Source organism: Sander lucioperca, chromosome 10, assembly GCF_008315115.2.
Source record: "Sander lucioperca isolate FBNREF2018 chromosome 10, SLUC_FBN_1.2, whole genome shotgun sequence".
Classification (NCBI taxonomy): Eukaryota; Metazoa; Chordata; class Actinopteri; order Perciformes; family Percidae; genus Sander; species Sander lucioperca.
This window is the reverse complement of record NC_050182.1, coordinates 26,148,459-26,161,713: the sequence shown is the minus strand read 5'-3', so window position 1 is coordinate 26,161,713 and position 13,255 is coordinate 26,148,459. Positions and strand designations below refer to the sequence as shown.

The 13,255-nt window shown below is 42.1% G+C and overlaps 2 protein-coding genes across 6 annotated transcripts in view; one reads left to right on the top strand and one right to left on the bottom strand.

The window, feature by feature from the left end:
• shc1 (SHC (Src homology 2 domain containing) transforming protein 1) overlaps positions 1-2,660 on the bottom strand; it is a 22,686-nt gene extending 20,026 nt beyond the window's left edge. Inside the window, exon 1 of one of the 2 annotated variants that reach the window (XM_031299306.2) lies at positions 2,390-2,660. The gene's annotated coding sequence lies outside the window, so the exon portion shown is untranslated. The remainder of the gene's footprint in view (positions 1-2,389) is intronic. The other variant, XM_031299305.2, reaches the window with a different exon arrangement.
• The window catches only part of flad1 (flavin adenine dinucleotide synthetase 1), a 26,511-nt gene extending 13,256 nt beyond the window's left edge, over positions 1-13,255 (top strand). The window contains exons 1-11 of one of the 4 annotated variants that reach the window (XM_036006429.1): positions 4,539-4,783; positions 5,824-5,903; positions 6,134-6,302; positions 6,840-7,217; positions 8,661-8,774; positions 8,853-9,120; positions 9,487-9,634; positions 9,964-10,062; positions 10,270-10,459; positions 12,589-12,662; positions 12,768-13,255. In XM_036006429.1, the coding sequence (XP_035862322.1) occupies positions 5,896-5,903; positions 6,134-6,302; positions 6,840-7,217; positions 8,661-8,774; positions 8,853-9,120; positions 9,487-9,634; positions 9,964-10,062; positions 10,270-10,459; positions 12,589-12,662; positions 12,768-12,903 (1,584 nt within the window). In that variant the 5' untranslated portion in view covers positions 4,539-4,783; positions 5,824-5,895 and the 3' untranslated portion in view covers positions 12,904-13,255. Of the gene's footprint in view, positions 1-4,538; positions 4,784-5,007; positions 5,096-5,808; positions 5,904-6,133; positions 6,303-6,839; positions 7,218-8,660; positions 8,775-8,852; positions 9,121-9,486; positions 9,635-9,963; positions 10,063-10,269; positions 10,460-12,588; positions 12,663-12,767 lie in introns of those variants that run through there. The other 3 variants (XM_031299310.2, XM_031299311.2, XM_036006430.1) reach the window with 3 other exon arrangements.

Genomic DNA, 13,255 nt, shown 5'->3' with positions numbered 1-13,255 from the left:
CTAATTGACCTTTCTTGGTAGAGGTACAACTTCAATCTCACACCCAACACGTTACCTAAGGCTAGACATGGGTGGAGGGGCCCTGATCTGCAAAAAGATGGTGACTTCAAAAAATGCAATCTTCTGCATAAAAAGAGATTGACCACGATAAAGTAAATGACACAACATATCCATACTATTAATGATTTTTCAATCAGAGCCAGCCAATCCAAAAATATGAGAGTTAAGTTCTTTTTGTAAATAACCCAAGCTACACTCTCTTCTCATTTTTAATATTGTAAATGGCAGGACTTTAAATCAGATTGTGGTTCACATAATGTACCAAGCATTGAGCATGTTGCACTCCGGCGAGCAGTGCAAGAGGAAATGCAGCTGAGGCTCTGTCCCATTGTGTAGAGGTAGAGACGGACAACCACATGCTACGACCTCAAAAACAAACTCCTCCAGTTTGTTTCCAGAACACACTCGCACACAACTCAACATACCCCCACACCGGCAGACAGACAGATATAGTACACACATCAGACAAAGACAAACACATCCTCACATGGACAGACACACACACATTACGTCCTGTCAACAGCCTTGACAACTTTTAAGCAGCTTAGTACCTTGCCTCTCTGTTTTTGTCAATAGCCAACTATCACAAGACTAATTCAAGGCTAATATCAGCAGTGCTAACATTCAGTGCTAACAAAAAATGACTTGTGTATGTCTGTGGGTGAGTGTATGGCTATGTGCGCACACACCTGTCAAAGTGAAGCTGCAACAATCACAAGTGTCACACTGTACCGTCAATCAGGACGAAAGCTTTAACCAGTGACTGATACGGTTTGAGCAGAATTGGACAGATCCAATTTTAATCAAGTGGATTTTGGATTCTGTCAATGTTGTGATAGAGATGGCCAAGATGCTTCAGTTTGACTGACATATTGTGTCTCAGACTGTCTTTCCCATTTGTGTTGTTTTTTGCTTGTGTAGGCTATGTGTGTGTAGGTGCAAGTGTCTTGTTTGTCTGGCTCCTGGCATGTGTCTGAATCAACCATTTTTTCGGATCAGCTGTTGGAACTTCTCTTCTGCTCCATTTCATCAGCGGAGATAACTTCCATCATATAATTTCATGTCAGGGGGCGGCTGGTCTGAGTGGTGTGGCTGACCATGATAAGAGCACTGAGCCCACTGCTTTCAGTCGCCTCAATCATCCCCCATACCCTTGAGTCCGTGTCCATAATATTCTGTCTGTCCTTCACTCATTTACAGTGAACTTTCAACACATCTGAGGTGTGTTTTGCTGATCGGTCTCTGTAGATATGCTTGACACAGTAGAAATAGCAGAGCAAAGCTGTAATTTCGCTGCATGACTGTATACAAATTTGTGTGTGTGTGTGTATGTGTGTGTGTGTGTGTGTGTGTACTGATATACACATATAGATTATTTCACTGACATATTACAACAACATGAAGAGATTTAGCTCGACTCTGACACTACCAGGACTGTTTTCATAGACTTTAGTTTCAAGGATCCAACTAACAATTATTTGTATTATTCATATATATATATATATATATATATATATATATATATATATATATATATATCTTTTTGTCTATAAAAAGTGAAAAATCTGATTTTTTCAAAGGTGACTTATTCAAATGAATTGTTTTATGTGACCAACAGTCCAAGATGCCCATACTTTCAGTTGATTATCATATAAAACAATGAAAAGCAGAAAAGCTACATTAAAGAAGATGAACCCAGCAATTGTTTGGCTTTTTTTTTTTTTTGTTGCATTAAACAGTTAATTGATGTCTATTGACTAATCAATGCATGATTTCAGCTCTGACTCATTTAGGGAATATGGTTGTGTATACTAGATAGCTAAGGAGCATTTTAGTGAGCTATTCTCTATTCATTTAGCCTACTGAAGCTTGAGGCCACTCAGTTGACTTCTCATCATTGCCCATTTTAAACTAAATAACGTTACAATTATTTCACAGTGACTGTGCTGTGTTTCTACAATGTTTCTCAATTGGCAGCTACTGAGACGTTAAGCTCAAATAACACCTGGAAAGTCGTCTGACAGCTCGAGGACGAACACAATTAACATACATGCTAATGTGTGACCAGTCCAGTCTGATCAGGCGCAGCATTTTTTACAGTAACCCGACAGGCTACACTACACTGTTATATATATATATATATATATATATATATATATATATATATATAAAAACACAAGGCAGAACAATGCTTCCCTCCGGACAGTACCTATTTCCGCAAACTTTTGATATGTACAATTATTGCGGCACACTGACGCACAGCACACAGCAAGAGTAGCTACAAACCATGACCCAAAAAAAGTGTGGTCAACTTTAACGAGAAACTTACCAGCTCTATTCCTCCCTTTCTCTCGAGTTGCTCCCCCTGCTCACCAAGCTGTTGCTGCACAAACTTCCGCTTAATTTCATCTAACAGGACAAAAAGCCGATGATTTTGTCCACCAAGCGCCTAAAAGTGTTCAGAAACTTCATAACAGACTTTTCTAAACTTCTCCTTTCCTCTCCCTTTGCTTCCTTTGCTTCCCTTCCTCCTCCCCCTGCCTCCCCCTCCACGGTCACGACATAAGCCACTTCCGCGAACAAATGGCAACGTCATCTGGCAGCGGATTGTGTGTGTGTGTGTGTGTGTGTGTGTGTGTGTGTGTGTGTGTGTGTGTGCGTGTGCGTGTGCGTGTGCGTGCGTGTGTGTGCGTGTGCGTGTGTGTGTGTGCGCGTGCGTGCGTGCGTGCGGCCCTGTTTTGCACCTGGCTCATTCAGTAAACACTGCGTAAAAGTAGAAAACCCATAGCAAACCAAAAGCACAGTTAAAATAGGCTACCATATGCAAAGTTTCGTTGTGGTTCTTAGTCACCACAAGACTACAGTTGCCTGTATTTGAAAAATAAGAAAAATCACTGTATTATCATCATCTTAATTATCAACCAGTTTTTATCCCCTATAACAGCCTTGTATAATTCCTTTATTATTGGCTATGGTACATATTGTTTTTTTGCCATAGAAATTTACATTGTTAAATATTATGCAGTAGGCCTACAGCCTACTGTATATCCTGCACTCAGTTGCCAGGTTATTAGATAAACCATTAAACTAATGCAGTCCAATATAACAGTTCTGCAATAAATCCCACCTTCATGAAGGTTCGTTCAGTTTTAGTTAACTGTTATAGCGAGATGTTGAGTTAACTGTATGATCATTTTGGAGGCGGTTGTTTTGTGGTGTTGTTGAACTGTATTGCATTATACAGAGAGGGGTCCGTAGCACCCGCGGAACAGACTATAATATGGTTGTTTCATCTGCAAGAAAGAGAAGGCTGATGTCATGCCACTAGAACAAATACAATAGTATCCTATACTCCAATCGGTAATACTGGGACATACAGCAAGTGGAGGGCTGGCCTGTGGTACATAAGACTGATCTCAGATCAGTCCCGGGCAGAATTTTGTGTACGGGGACTATGATGCATAAAAAAACAGAACAAATACCATCCGGGGTGTACACAGGAGACCGGATACGTCGGGAGCAAGTACAGGCGTACCGACAACACACCCCGACCACACAGAAGTGCCCATCCTGAATTACTCTCCCCTAAAAAGAAACCTAAAACACCAATCTAACTCCTCATACACACGCCGAACACAACCCGCATCGAGCCGTAACGCAAAAGTATCGTACAAAAAAAATAATAAACGTGTTTAGAATAAAATTAAACGAAATAATCTGCACGGAGAGCCAAGACAGGATGGTCCACCGTAAGCAGGATTATCACCGAGAGGTGATACTGCTGGAGATCTAGAGGGAGCTGCCGTGAACGGTGGCTTTGGGGAAGAGCGGGCAGAATGCTACGCCGTGTACGGGGGGCAGCCCCCCATCAAACGTGTAAAAAAGGAGGGCCGAAAGAAGATGAAAAGGTCTAAACGCAGAGTGAAACATACTACTAAGAGGAAACAAGTTGCGGACAGCGAAAGAGTACTATAAGGTACCGGATAACTCCCCTACAGCCAGACTCTAGCCTGAGGCAAACAGGACCGAATACCCTTGCCAAACGAAGAGGGTAACCGAGGCGGGCAGAGAGGTAGTCAAGATATGCGCAAGCAAGACCGACGGGAAAGAGCAGTGCCCTGCCACAGGTGGAAGAGGATCAAAGCAGGAGCCAGACGCTGCGGTGCCAGACAGCCAGCATCATACGCCAGGCGCCTTCAGCAACGATTGCGCACGCGGCCGCCCAAGGCCAGAACGGTACAACCGATCTCGGGGGGGTGGGGCACAAAGACGGCGAAAAGCTGCAGCGGGAGCAGAGCGGCAACAGCGGCAGGCCGACATGCCACATGTATCGGAGTGGGAGAGTTGCGCACTGCTTGGCAACCGCAGAGAACGCTAAGCGCGAACGTTCGGGGTAGGCATGAGTGCATCCGGGTAACGGATGCCAAGTCTCAGAGGAGGAGGTAGCGAGGAGGCGAGGAAAGCCGACCAAGACGTTACTTTGGCCAAACGATACTCCTCCGCATCGTCTATACTGATTCTAGCACAACATGACCATCTTTCAGTTACTTCCGGGTACATAAAAAGGCTGACCGCTTAAGACAGCCCTCCGTAAACCTGATTGGCTCTCGGACCTCTCGGGAAACCGTTTCTTAATTGTGATTGGACAGCTAACGACTTATGTTTTCAGTGACATGTAGCCACAAACGGTTGGATACGTAACGAGGTCATAAGCACCTCAGGGGTAAGTTTCTTCGGACTTTAATGACTTTGGTTACCAAGTTATAGAAACAATATATTGTATTCTTCACAGAATGTGGTAGTGGAGAGAAATCGGCAGTTTAGACAGAACATAAGCTCCTATAAATGTGTACTTGAATGCTAGTGCTTGCTTGTTGCTAGTGCCTCTCCAACTCTGGGTCAAGTAACCTAGCAAGGATACTTAGCTAAGATTTGTCATATAAGTACCTGACTCTTTGATTGATGTTAAGCAACATTTTGTGGTAACGTTAGGTTCTTTATACATTTGCATGAGGTTCAGTTCATATTTCGTCGGGTAAGTTGACTGGTGTTATCGCAGTGCAGTCAAATGAAGATACTGTAGAAGCATCTCCTATTAGTCCTATGACTCGTATCCATATAATACAAACAACGTAAAGGCTAAACGTTAACATACAGAGAGATAGTTATAACCACCGGTATGGTCCCGCACCGAGACTGTCTGTACGTTAACGTTTGACCGCTGGCAGCTGTCCTTTGATCCTTGAGCCACCTCCTCTCAGTTCCTTGCATATATTGAAGTCCTCTTCACTGCATTTCCATGTCAGCGAATTTGTCTTCACTCCTATTGGCATGTTTTAGCATTATTTGTCAATCCTTCACATGTACTTCAGATAACTTGTAGACAGACTAAACTTGCAATGTCACCAGTTTATAGCTTGGTTATCCAGTATGAAGGTGTATCAGTGTCATTAATGCATATGTGGCCACTGTGGTCCAACTACATACTATTGAAAGTACAGTCAACAGACTCATTCCATAGATTTGAATATTTCCCCCCAGAGATAAATTATTTGTAATAAGCCAAGTGTAATATCTTACTCATCATTTCTTCAGCCTGTTGACATTATGTCAAGAAACACCTGATAAGAACTCATTTTTAGTTGTTGCATTGTCTGTGCTGCTGAAATGCACAAATTGTGCACACTTTCCCCTTTCTTTCTTTCTTTCTTTCTTTCTCTAATCTGCTCCTTTGTGTGTCTCTTCCAGGGTACTCCCTGGTAGGAGACAGGTTATGAAGAAGAAGAAGGCCTGAACTGTAATGAAACATTTTGGTATACTCCATATGGATTCTTCATGCTGACGTAAGATTGAAAATTCGAAATTTACTCATAGCATAATGGGTCATCACAAAAGCAACAAAAAGTATATAAATTTAAATTAAATTTAAGATAGATTGCATTTTACTGTATGTCAGGATATATTTGCTATTGCCCAGGGAGACCTGTGGCTTTGTTCAGAGACCAAAATGTACATGCAAAGCCTTGATGTTGATGATCTTGGTGTTTAAGAGGATTATTCCTTTGTCTTTTAGCCTTGCTTTTCCCAAACTGAGTAGAACATTGGTGCGAGTGAGGAGACTGGCGGCTCAGCTCTCCAAAGCAACCATGTCTACAAACCTCCAGGGCTCCAGTCCGTCCTGTGCAGCCAACAGGGATGCTCCCACTGCAGCCATTCTCATCATTGGAGATGAGATACTCAAGGTGATTTAGTGTTGCTAAATACTTGTCTGTACGACTAAGCTGTATTTGTGTGATTGACAGTATCCCACTGAGAATCCTTGTAAGTTTGTGAATTTGAGAACATCTAAATAAACCCTCACTTTTTTCTAACAAATCTGTGAACTTGAAAGTATAATTGTATACATTCTAACATGACACCCCAGTTCATCAGTAAACCTCAGCTATTTGGACCCCTATGCAGTCCAGGATTCGTACTGTATAACCCAAGGAAAACCCTGTGATGGTTAATTGATGTGACAGCAGTGCTTGGTTTTAGAATGACAAGATCACCACTAGTTCTTGACTTGACAAGTTGATATGATCATGATTTAAACATGAAGGCTTTCATTTTGTTCAATGTCATGTGTCAGCCTCAAAACATGCTCACTGCGAGTCATTGAATTTCCTCAAGCAAGACCTTGGAGTCATTTTTAAGTCTTTGAATGTAATGTTCAAGTGAGGGTGAAAAACACTGGATTGAAACTAATCAAGTGTCTCTTCTCGTCTTTCGTCTCCCAGGGTCACACACTGGACACAAACAGTGCCTTTCTGACACGAGCACTAAGAAAGCTCGGAGTGTCTGTGCAGCGCATAACAGTCATACCAGATGTACAGGAGGTCATTGCCAAAGAGGTGGCCCTCCTTTCCCCTCAGTTTACACACCTCATCACCGCAGGGGGCATAGGCCCCACCCATGATGATGTCACCTTTGAGAGCGTTGCCATGGCATTCCAAGAGGAGTTATATCCCCACCCTGAGCTCACCCAACTGGTTGAGGAATTCTTCGGGGTGTTGGATAAAAACCGTGCTGCTATGAAGCTCGCCATGGTGCCTCGCTCAGCCAAACTCAACTATGGAACTGACCCTCAGACTGGACAACTGCTCCGCTACCCACTGGTGAGTGAAGGCAAAATGTTGGGAGATTAGCTTATCTTTTTCATCAAGCTGCAATTGTTGCTGATGCTGTATCATGTTGGATATAGTTTATATCGACGACGTTCCACTTCCGGAATTGTTCAGGTGCCACCGTAAATTCCGCCAGATGTCCGTCACTTTCCGCTTTCTTTGCGTTGGCATTTTAAACTCTGGTCGATTCATGAGGACTATGGTTAACTGCTCCTCAGATCTCTGCAGGGTAAATCCAGACAGCTAGTTAGACTATCTGTTGAATCTGAGTTTTCTGTTGCACATATTCCACCAAAACAAGTTCCTTACTGAGGCTATTTTGCAGAGGCACCGTCATTGTGTCCGGGCCTTAGCACCGCCCAAGACGATTGTGATTGGTTTAAAGAAATGGCAATAAACCAGAGCACGTTTTTCTCCCATCCTGGAATGTTATGTGGACTCGCCTGCGGAGGAGGGTCTGGCAATGCGAGACTATGTTGGATGTAAAGGATCATTACCCTCCACCTGCTGACTGACCTGCAACTTTTTGTTAAAATTGTTGGCCCAAATATCTATTGTTCTGTGTATTATCTTTCCAGTAGGCTTTTGGGGGCAAACAACATTTGTTTAGCTGACACAACTTTCAGGAAGATGCCAGAATAATGTTCCGCCGGTTCTATCCTGTTCTGGGGTTATTTCAGAAGACAGATTGTAACATCAACTGCTTAGCAGAGACTGCAGGAGTGAAGAGGCTTCTCACAAAGGGCAAAATGATACTGAATATTTACAAAAAACAGCAGTTTAAGGAGTACACGCCTGAAAGCAGTTAGCTGAAATTCAAACAATACATGTTTTTTCCTGAATGAAGACTATAGTACTCTGTATGGTTAACATCTGAAGTAACTTTATAATTATATTTACACTGAACAGTTTCAATTAGACATGCACAAAACAACATGTACTTCGCTGGAAGTGAATAATAATGAGTAATTAGTGCCAATGATGAAATTAAGTTATGAGGCAAATATACTAAACATTACATTGATTGGACCATAACACATTGAGAACGTATGATTCACTAGAGGCCATGCCTTCCATGAACAACTGAAATTAGGTCAGACCGAAAACAATTGACAACTTGTCTTTCAAGTACAGCAGCTCACTTAAAGATAATACATTGGCACAATCATATTTAATATCAATATATGTTTACAGGCATTAAATAGAAGCTAGACTGTTTGACAGGCTTTAAAACTGTGTAATAACAAAAAAAGGTACTAAGATTAGTTTCAAGATGTTAACTACCTTTTAAAATACATGTCATTAGAAGTGTTGGTCGATGTACCTGAAACAGGAAATAAACACAGAATCAATGAACCTGTAGGTTTAATAAAACGCAGATTGTTTGGCCCACATATTCGTTCAGTATATGATGTGTCCACCTTCTTCTCCCAGGTCAGTGTGCGTAATGTGTATATCTTTCCTGGGATCCCGTCTCTGATGGAGAGGGCCTTCAATGGGCTGGAGCACCTCTTTGCTGGTTCAAGAACCACTTTTCACACCCGTGAGGTAACACCATGACCATACCTTATCATTTACAAAACCACCTGAATGCTGTGTTTTGATAACCAAAGATCTTTGCGTTAGGTGTTTGTGGATGCAGACGAAGCAGAGATCGCCCCTGTGCTGACCAAACTGCAGGCTGATTGGGGCCGGAAAGTGGCTCTTGGCTCCTACCCTGACTGGTTGAGCAACTATCACAGAGTCAGGCTGGTACTGGACTCAGATAGCCAGGAGGAGGTGAACAAAGCCCGGGCACTGCTGCTGGACAAGCTGCCCAAGGGAAGCGTGGTGCCCTTAGTCACTGACCCGGTGTCCATCGCCACTTCTGAGGTGTACACACTGGCCAACAGCGGTGAGGGGGAGAAAGATGGCAGAGGGTGGTGGAAAGTGATAGTTAAACTAAGTCAGCTTAATAGAAAGTGAATATTGCATAGCACTCGTATACTTTACAAGAGCATTGGGACCAATAAAGAAAGCAAAAAGATTATTAAAGTAATTATTGTTGTAAAACCATAGTGAGTTATAAAAAAAGAATATAACTGGCATGAGACTGAACAGAGATATACTCATGCATCAATAAGATAAATAAGACAAAGGAAAAGCAGATATTTAAACTGAATTTGACATAATAATTGAGGGATCATTTATATTATAACTAACAAAATGTGACTGCATTCACTGTAAAACGTCCTCTTGCTGTGGATTTCGTTCCCCACAGGCACAGCGTTGGGTGAGAAAGTTATGTCTGCGCTGAAAACGATAGAGGCTGCACTGGATCAGTATTCGACAGAGGAAGTCTGCATCGGCTTCAATGGAGGCAAAGACTGCACAGCGTTGCTCCATCTCTACTATGCAGCACTGAAACGGTAACAGGAGGGGAGAGGACTGGTGAGACTATTAGAACATTAAGGGGAAGGGGTGTTTTAATCAGGAAAAACAAATGACCTGAGAGAGAGAAGAGATGAAAGAGAGTCAAATTAAAAACAAAATGATACTACATATCACTGTAAGAAGTAAGTGATGAAGAAAATGAGTTTAGCAGTAACTAGACTGAGAAAGGTCTTGGACACGACAGACCACTATTTGGACTTTTATTGACCTGTGTTGGACAGATAGTGGGAGATAGTGACAAGGGTAAACATCTAATCTGTGTACCATTTTATTTATCTTTTTTTCCTCCGCCTGCATCTCTTAGGCGATATCCAGATGGTAAAGACAAGGTGAAAGCCCTGTATATCCGAATTGTCTCTCCATTCCCAGAAATGGAGAGATTCCTTCAAGACACGATAAAAAGGTGAGCCAGCAGTCTATCCTATTGCATACACAGCTGATTGTTGTTTTTTTTTGCAGATTTATGCATTTATTATATATTCTACTTAACAGGATAACAGCTATTGCCAGTCCAAATAGTTGTGTATTAAGGTTCTCTTATCACAACAAGTGTTCTAATCCTCTATGTTACAGTTCAGCAACTCATTATTTGGTGATCTGTCTCCCATAGATATGACTTGGAGATATTCTCTGTGGAGGGCAGTATACGGCAGGCGCTGAGCGAGGTGCAGGAGAAGAGACCGGAGCTGAAAGCTGTCCTGATGGGCACCAGGAGGAGTGACCCCTACTCACACACTCTCACGGGCATGTGTCCCACTGACCCCGGCTGGCCAGACTACATGAGAGTCAACCCATTACTAGTGAGACGTACACACAAAGGACAAATTACATATAGATATACTGTCTCATTTTTCTCTCTCATTGTATGGTGGTACAATGTAAGAGGTATTATGTAAGAAGGTCTAGGATCATCCACTAACATTGACACAAGGTAAATCCTGCAGCACTATGTACAGTGTAACTTTAAAAATGTGGGGACAATAAAGGACTTGGTTTTATTTTTTATGATTAATGTCTGCAGGTGTCTTTAAGATAAATAAATACAAATCAGCTGAGGTAAACCTTCATGTCTAGCCGTTACTTAACCCTAAAATAAATATTTTTCATCTTACCTGTATTGTTATTTATCAATTCAGATGTTTTGGTGGAAGTTGCCCAGTGTTGGAGATATTGGCCATAGAGATGCCTGCCTTCTCTTGAATATAATGGAACTAAATGGCACTCAGCTTGTGGTGCTCAAAGCGCCAAAAAAAGTAGTTTGGTAGAAAGAAAATAGTTCTTTGAGCACCACAAGCTGAGTGCCATCTAGTTCCATCATATTCAAGAGAAGGCAGACATCTCAACGGCCGATATCTCCAACACTGGGCAACTCGCACCAAAACAATCTAGATTGATAAATAACACTACAGGTACGAGGGAAATTATTTACTTTTGATTTTAGGGTGAACTGTACCTTTTAAGTAACTGTTATACATTTATTTATTTATTTATCTATCTATCTTAAAAACACCTGCAGACTTTAATTATAAAAACAAAAGCCAAGCAGTCCTTTAGTATCCCAACATTTCTTAAAGGAACACGCCGACTTATTGGGACTTTAGCTTATTCACCGTATCCCCCAGAGTTAGATAAGTCCATACATACCCTTCTCATCTCCGTGCGTGTCGTAACTCTGTCTGACGCACCCACTGCTAACCTAGCTTAGCACAGATCCTGGAGGTAATAAGTGACAAAATAACGCCAACAATTTCCTATTTACATGTTGTGATTTGTATAGTCACAGCGTGTACAAATAACAAGGTCACATGAGACACAGCCCTCTTCTAACCGTATACAAACTGGGACCTATATTCTCAGAAGGCGAAGCAGTGCTACCTGGGCGGAGTGATTTGCTCGCAGCACCTGAGAAGCCCCATGGTGAGGAGCAGAGAGTTCGCTCAGAGTTGGAGTTATTTTTTTACTTATTGGGAGCAGTAGGCTAGATGGAGCCGGTTACCTCCAGCATCTGTGCAAAGCTAGGTTAGCGGTGGGGCCGTCAGACAGAGTTACGACACGCACAGAGATGAGAAGGGTATGTATGGACTTATCTAACTCTGGGGGATACGGTGAGTAAGCTAAAGTCCCAATAAGTCAGCATGTTCCTTTAAGTTACACTGTACATAGTGCTGCAGGAAAAACTGCTTTTTGACTGGTAATACAAATCTGTTTTCACTAGTCCAGCCAGGCAATTTCCCGTTGTTACACTTAATGTTATTTTTCATCTTGACTGAAGTTTCAGGGTGCAGATCTACAGGGTGTGAACAAAATATCACAGCACCTGCACAGTGTAATGCAATTCAACAACCCTGCGTATTATTGCATTTGTGAGGCTTTAAATGATGATATGAAGATTTTGCCACACACACACACACACACACACACACACACACACACACACACACACACACACACACACACACACGAATACAAGGTACACTTGTACAATATAATGCTATCCAGTAATCCAGTGAATAAAAACCTCGGTGACACAAAGATTTAACATCAGAAGCTTCACTTAATAGAAGTTATTGCTGGTCTGTTGTGCTGGATTGAAATACATTGTGCAGGTTTTTATGATCTTTTTATCATAAAGTCCATCTTTTGTAGGCAGCTACCTCTGATGTTTCTGCTCTTTCATCTGCTCAGGCTTACTGAGAAATAGATGTTTTGCTGTATAATAGATTTGCTAATGTATTTAAAAAAGTCCTTTTGAAATGACTTAACGGTTATACTGTGACAGCAAGCACACCAGTTGTCTCATTGTACGGTCATTTATGTAACCCTTCATCACATGAGTGCATCTCAAAGGGATCCACAGAGGATGAGTGATTGAGCTAATCATGAAACGATCACAAACTAATTAAATGCGATGTCATCCAACACTCCACAGGACTGGACATATCATGACATCTGGTCGTTCTTGAGGATGTTACATGTGCCCTACTGTATTCTCTATGATAAAGGGTAAGAATATATGCAATCTTTAACACTTTCTGTATCATCCATTATTCACAACATCACAGCTGAAGTGCAGAATTCGTGGTCCTAAACGTCTCTGTCGACCTGCAGATACACTTCACTGGGCAGTATGGACAACACCTGTCGAAACACTTCCCTCCAGATGGTGGATGAGAGGGGGGTGACGCGATACAAGCCGGCCTACCTCCTGGAGAACGAAGAAGAGGAGCGAAACTCCCGTGCCTAATGTAGTCTCACTTCTCAACGTGTGACCTGTTGCTGACGGAGCCCGGATTTCAGATCTTGGGTCAACCCCTACACACATATACAACTGAAAATGAAACATAGACATTTAAAAAAAAAAAAAGGTTTGTGGAATATCAGCAGAATAAGATTGCTAAGAGTGTGTGTGTGTGTGTGTGTGTGTGTGTGTGTGTGTGTGTGTGTGTGTGTGTGTGTGTGTGTGTGTGTGTGTGTGTGTGTGTGTGTGTGTGTGTGTGTGTGTGTGTGTGTGTGTGTGTGTGTGTGATTTGTTTACACGTGAGTTTCAGGCTAAAGTAATTGCTCTCTGCTGTTGAATAAAACATCAATCTGTGTCA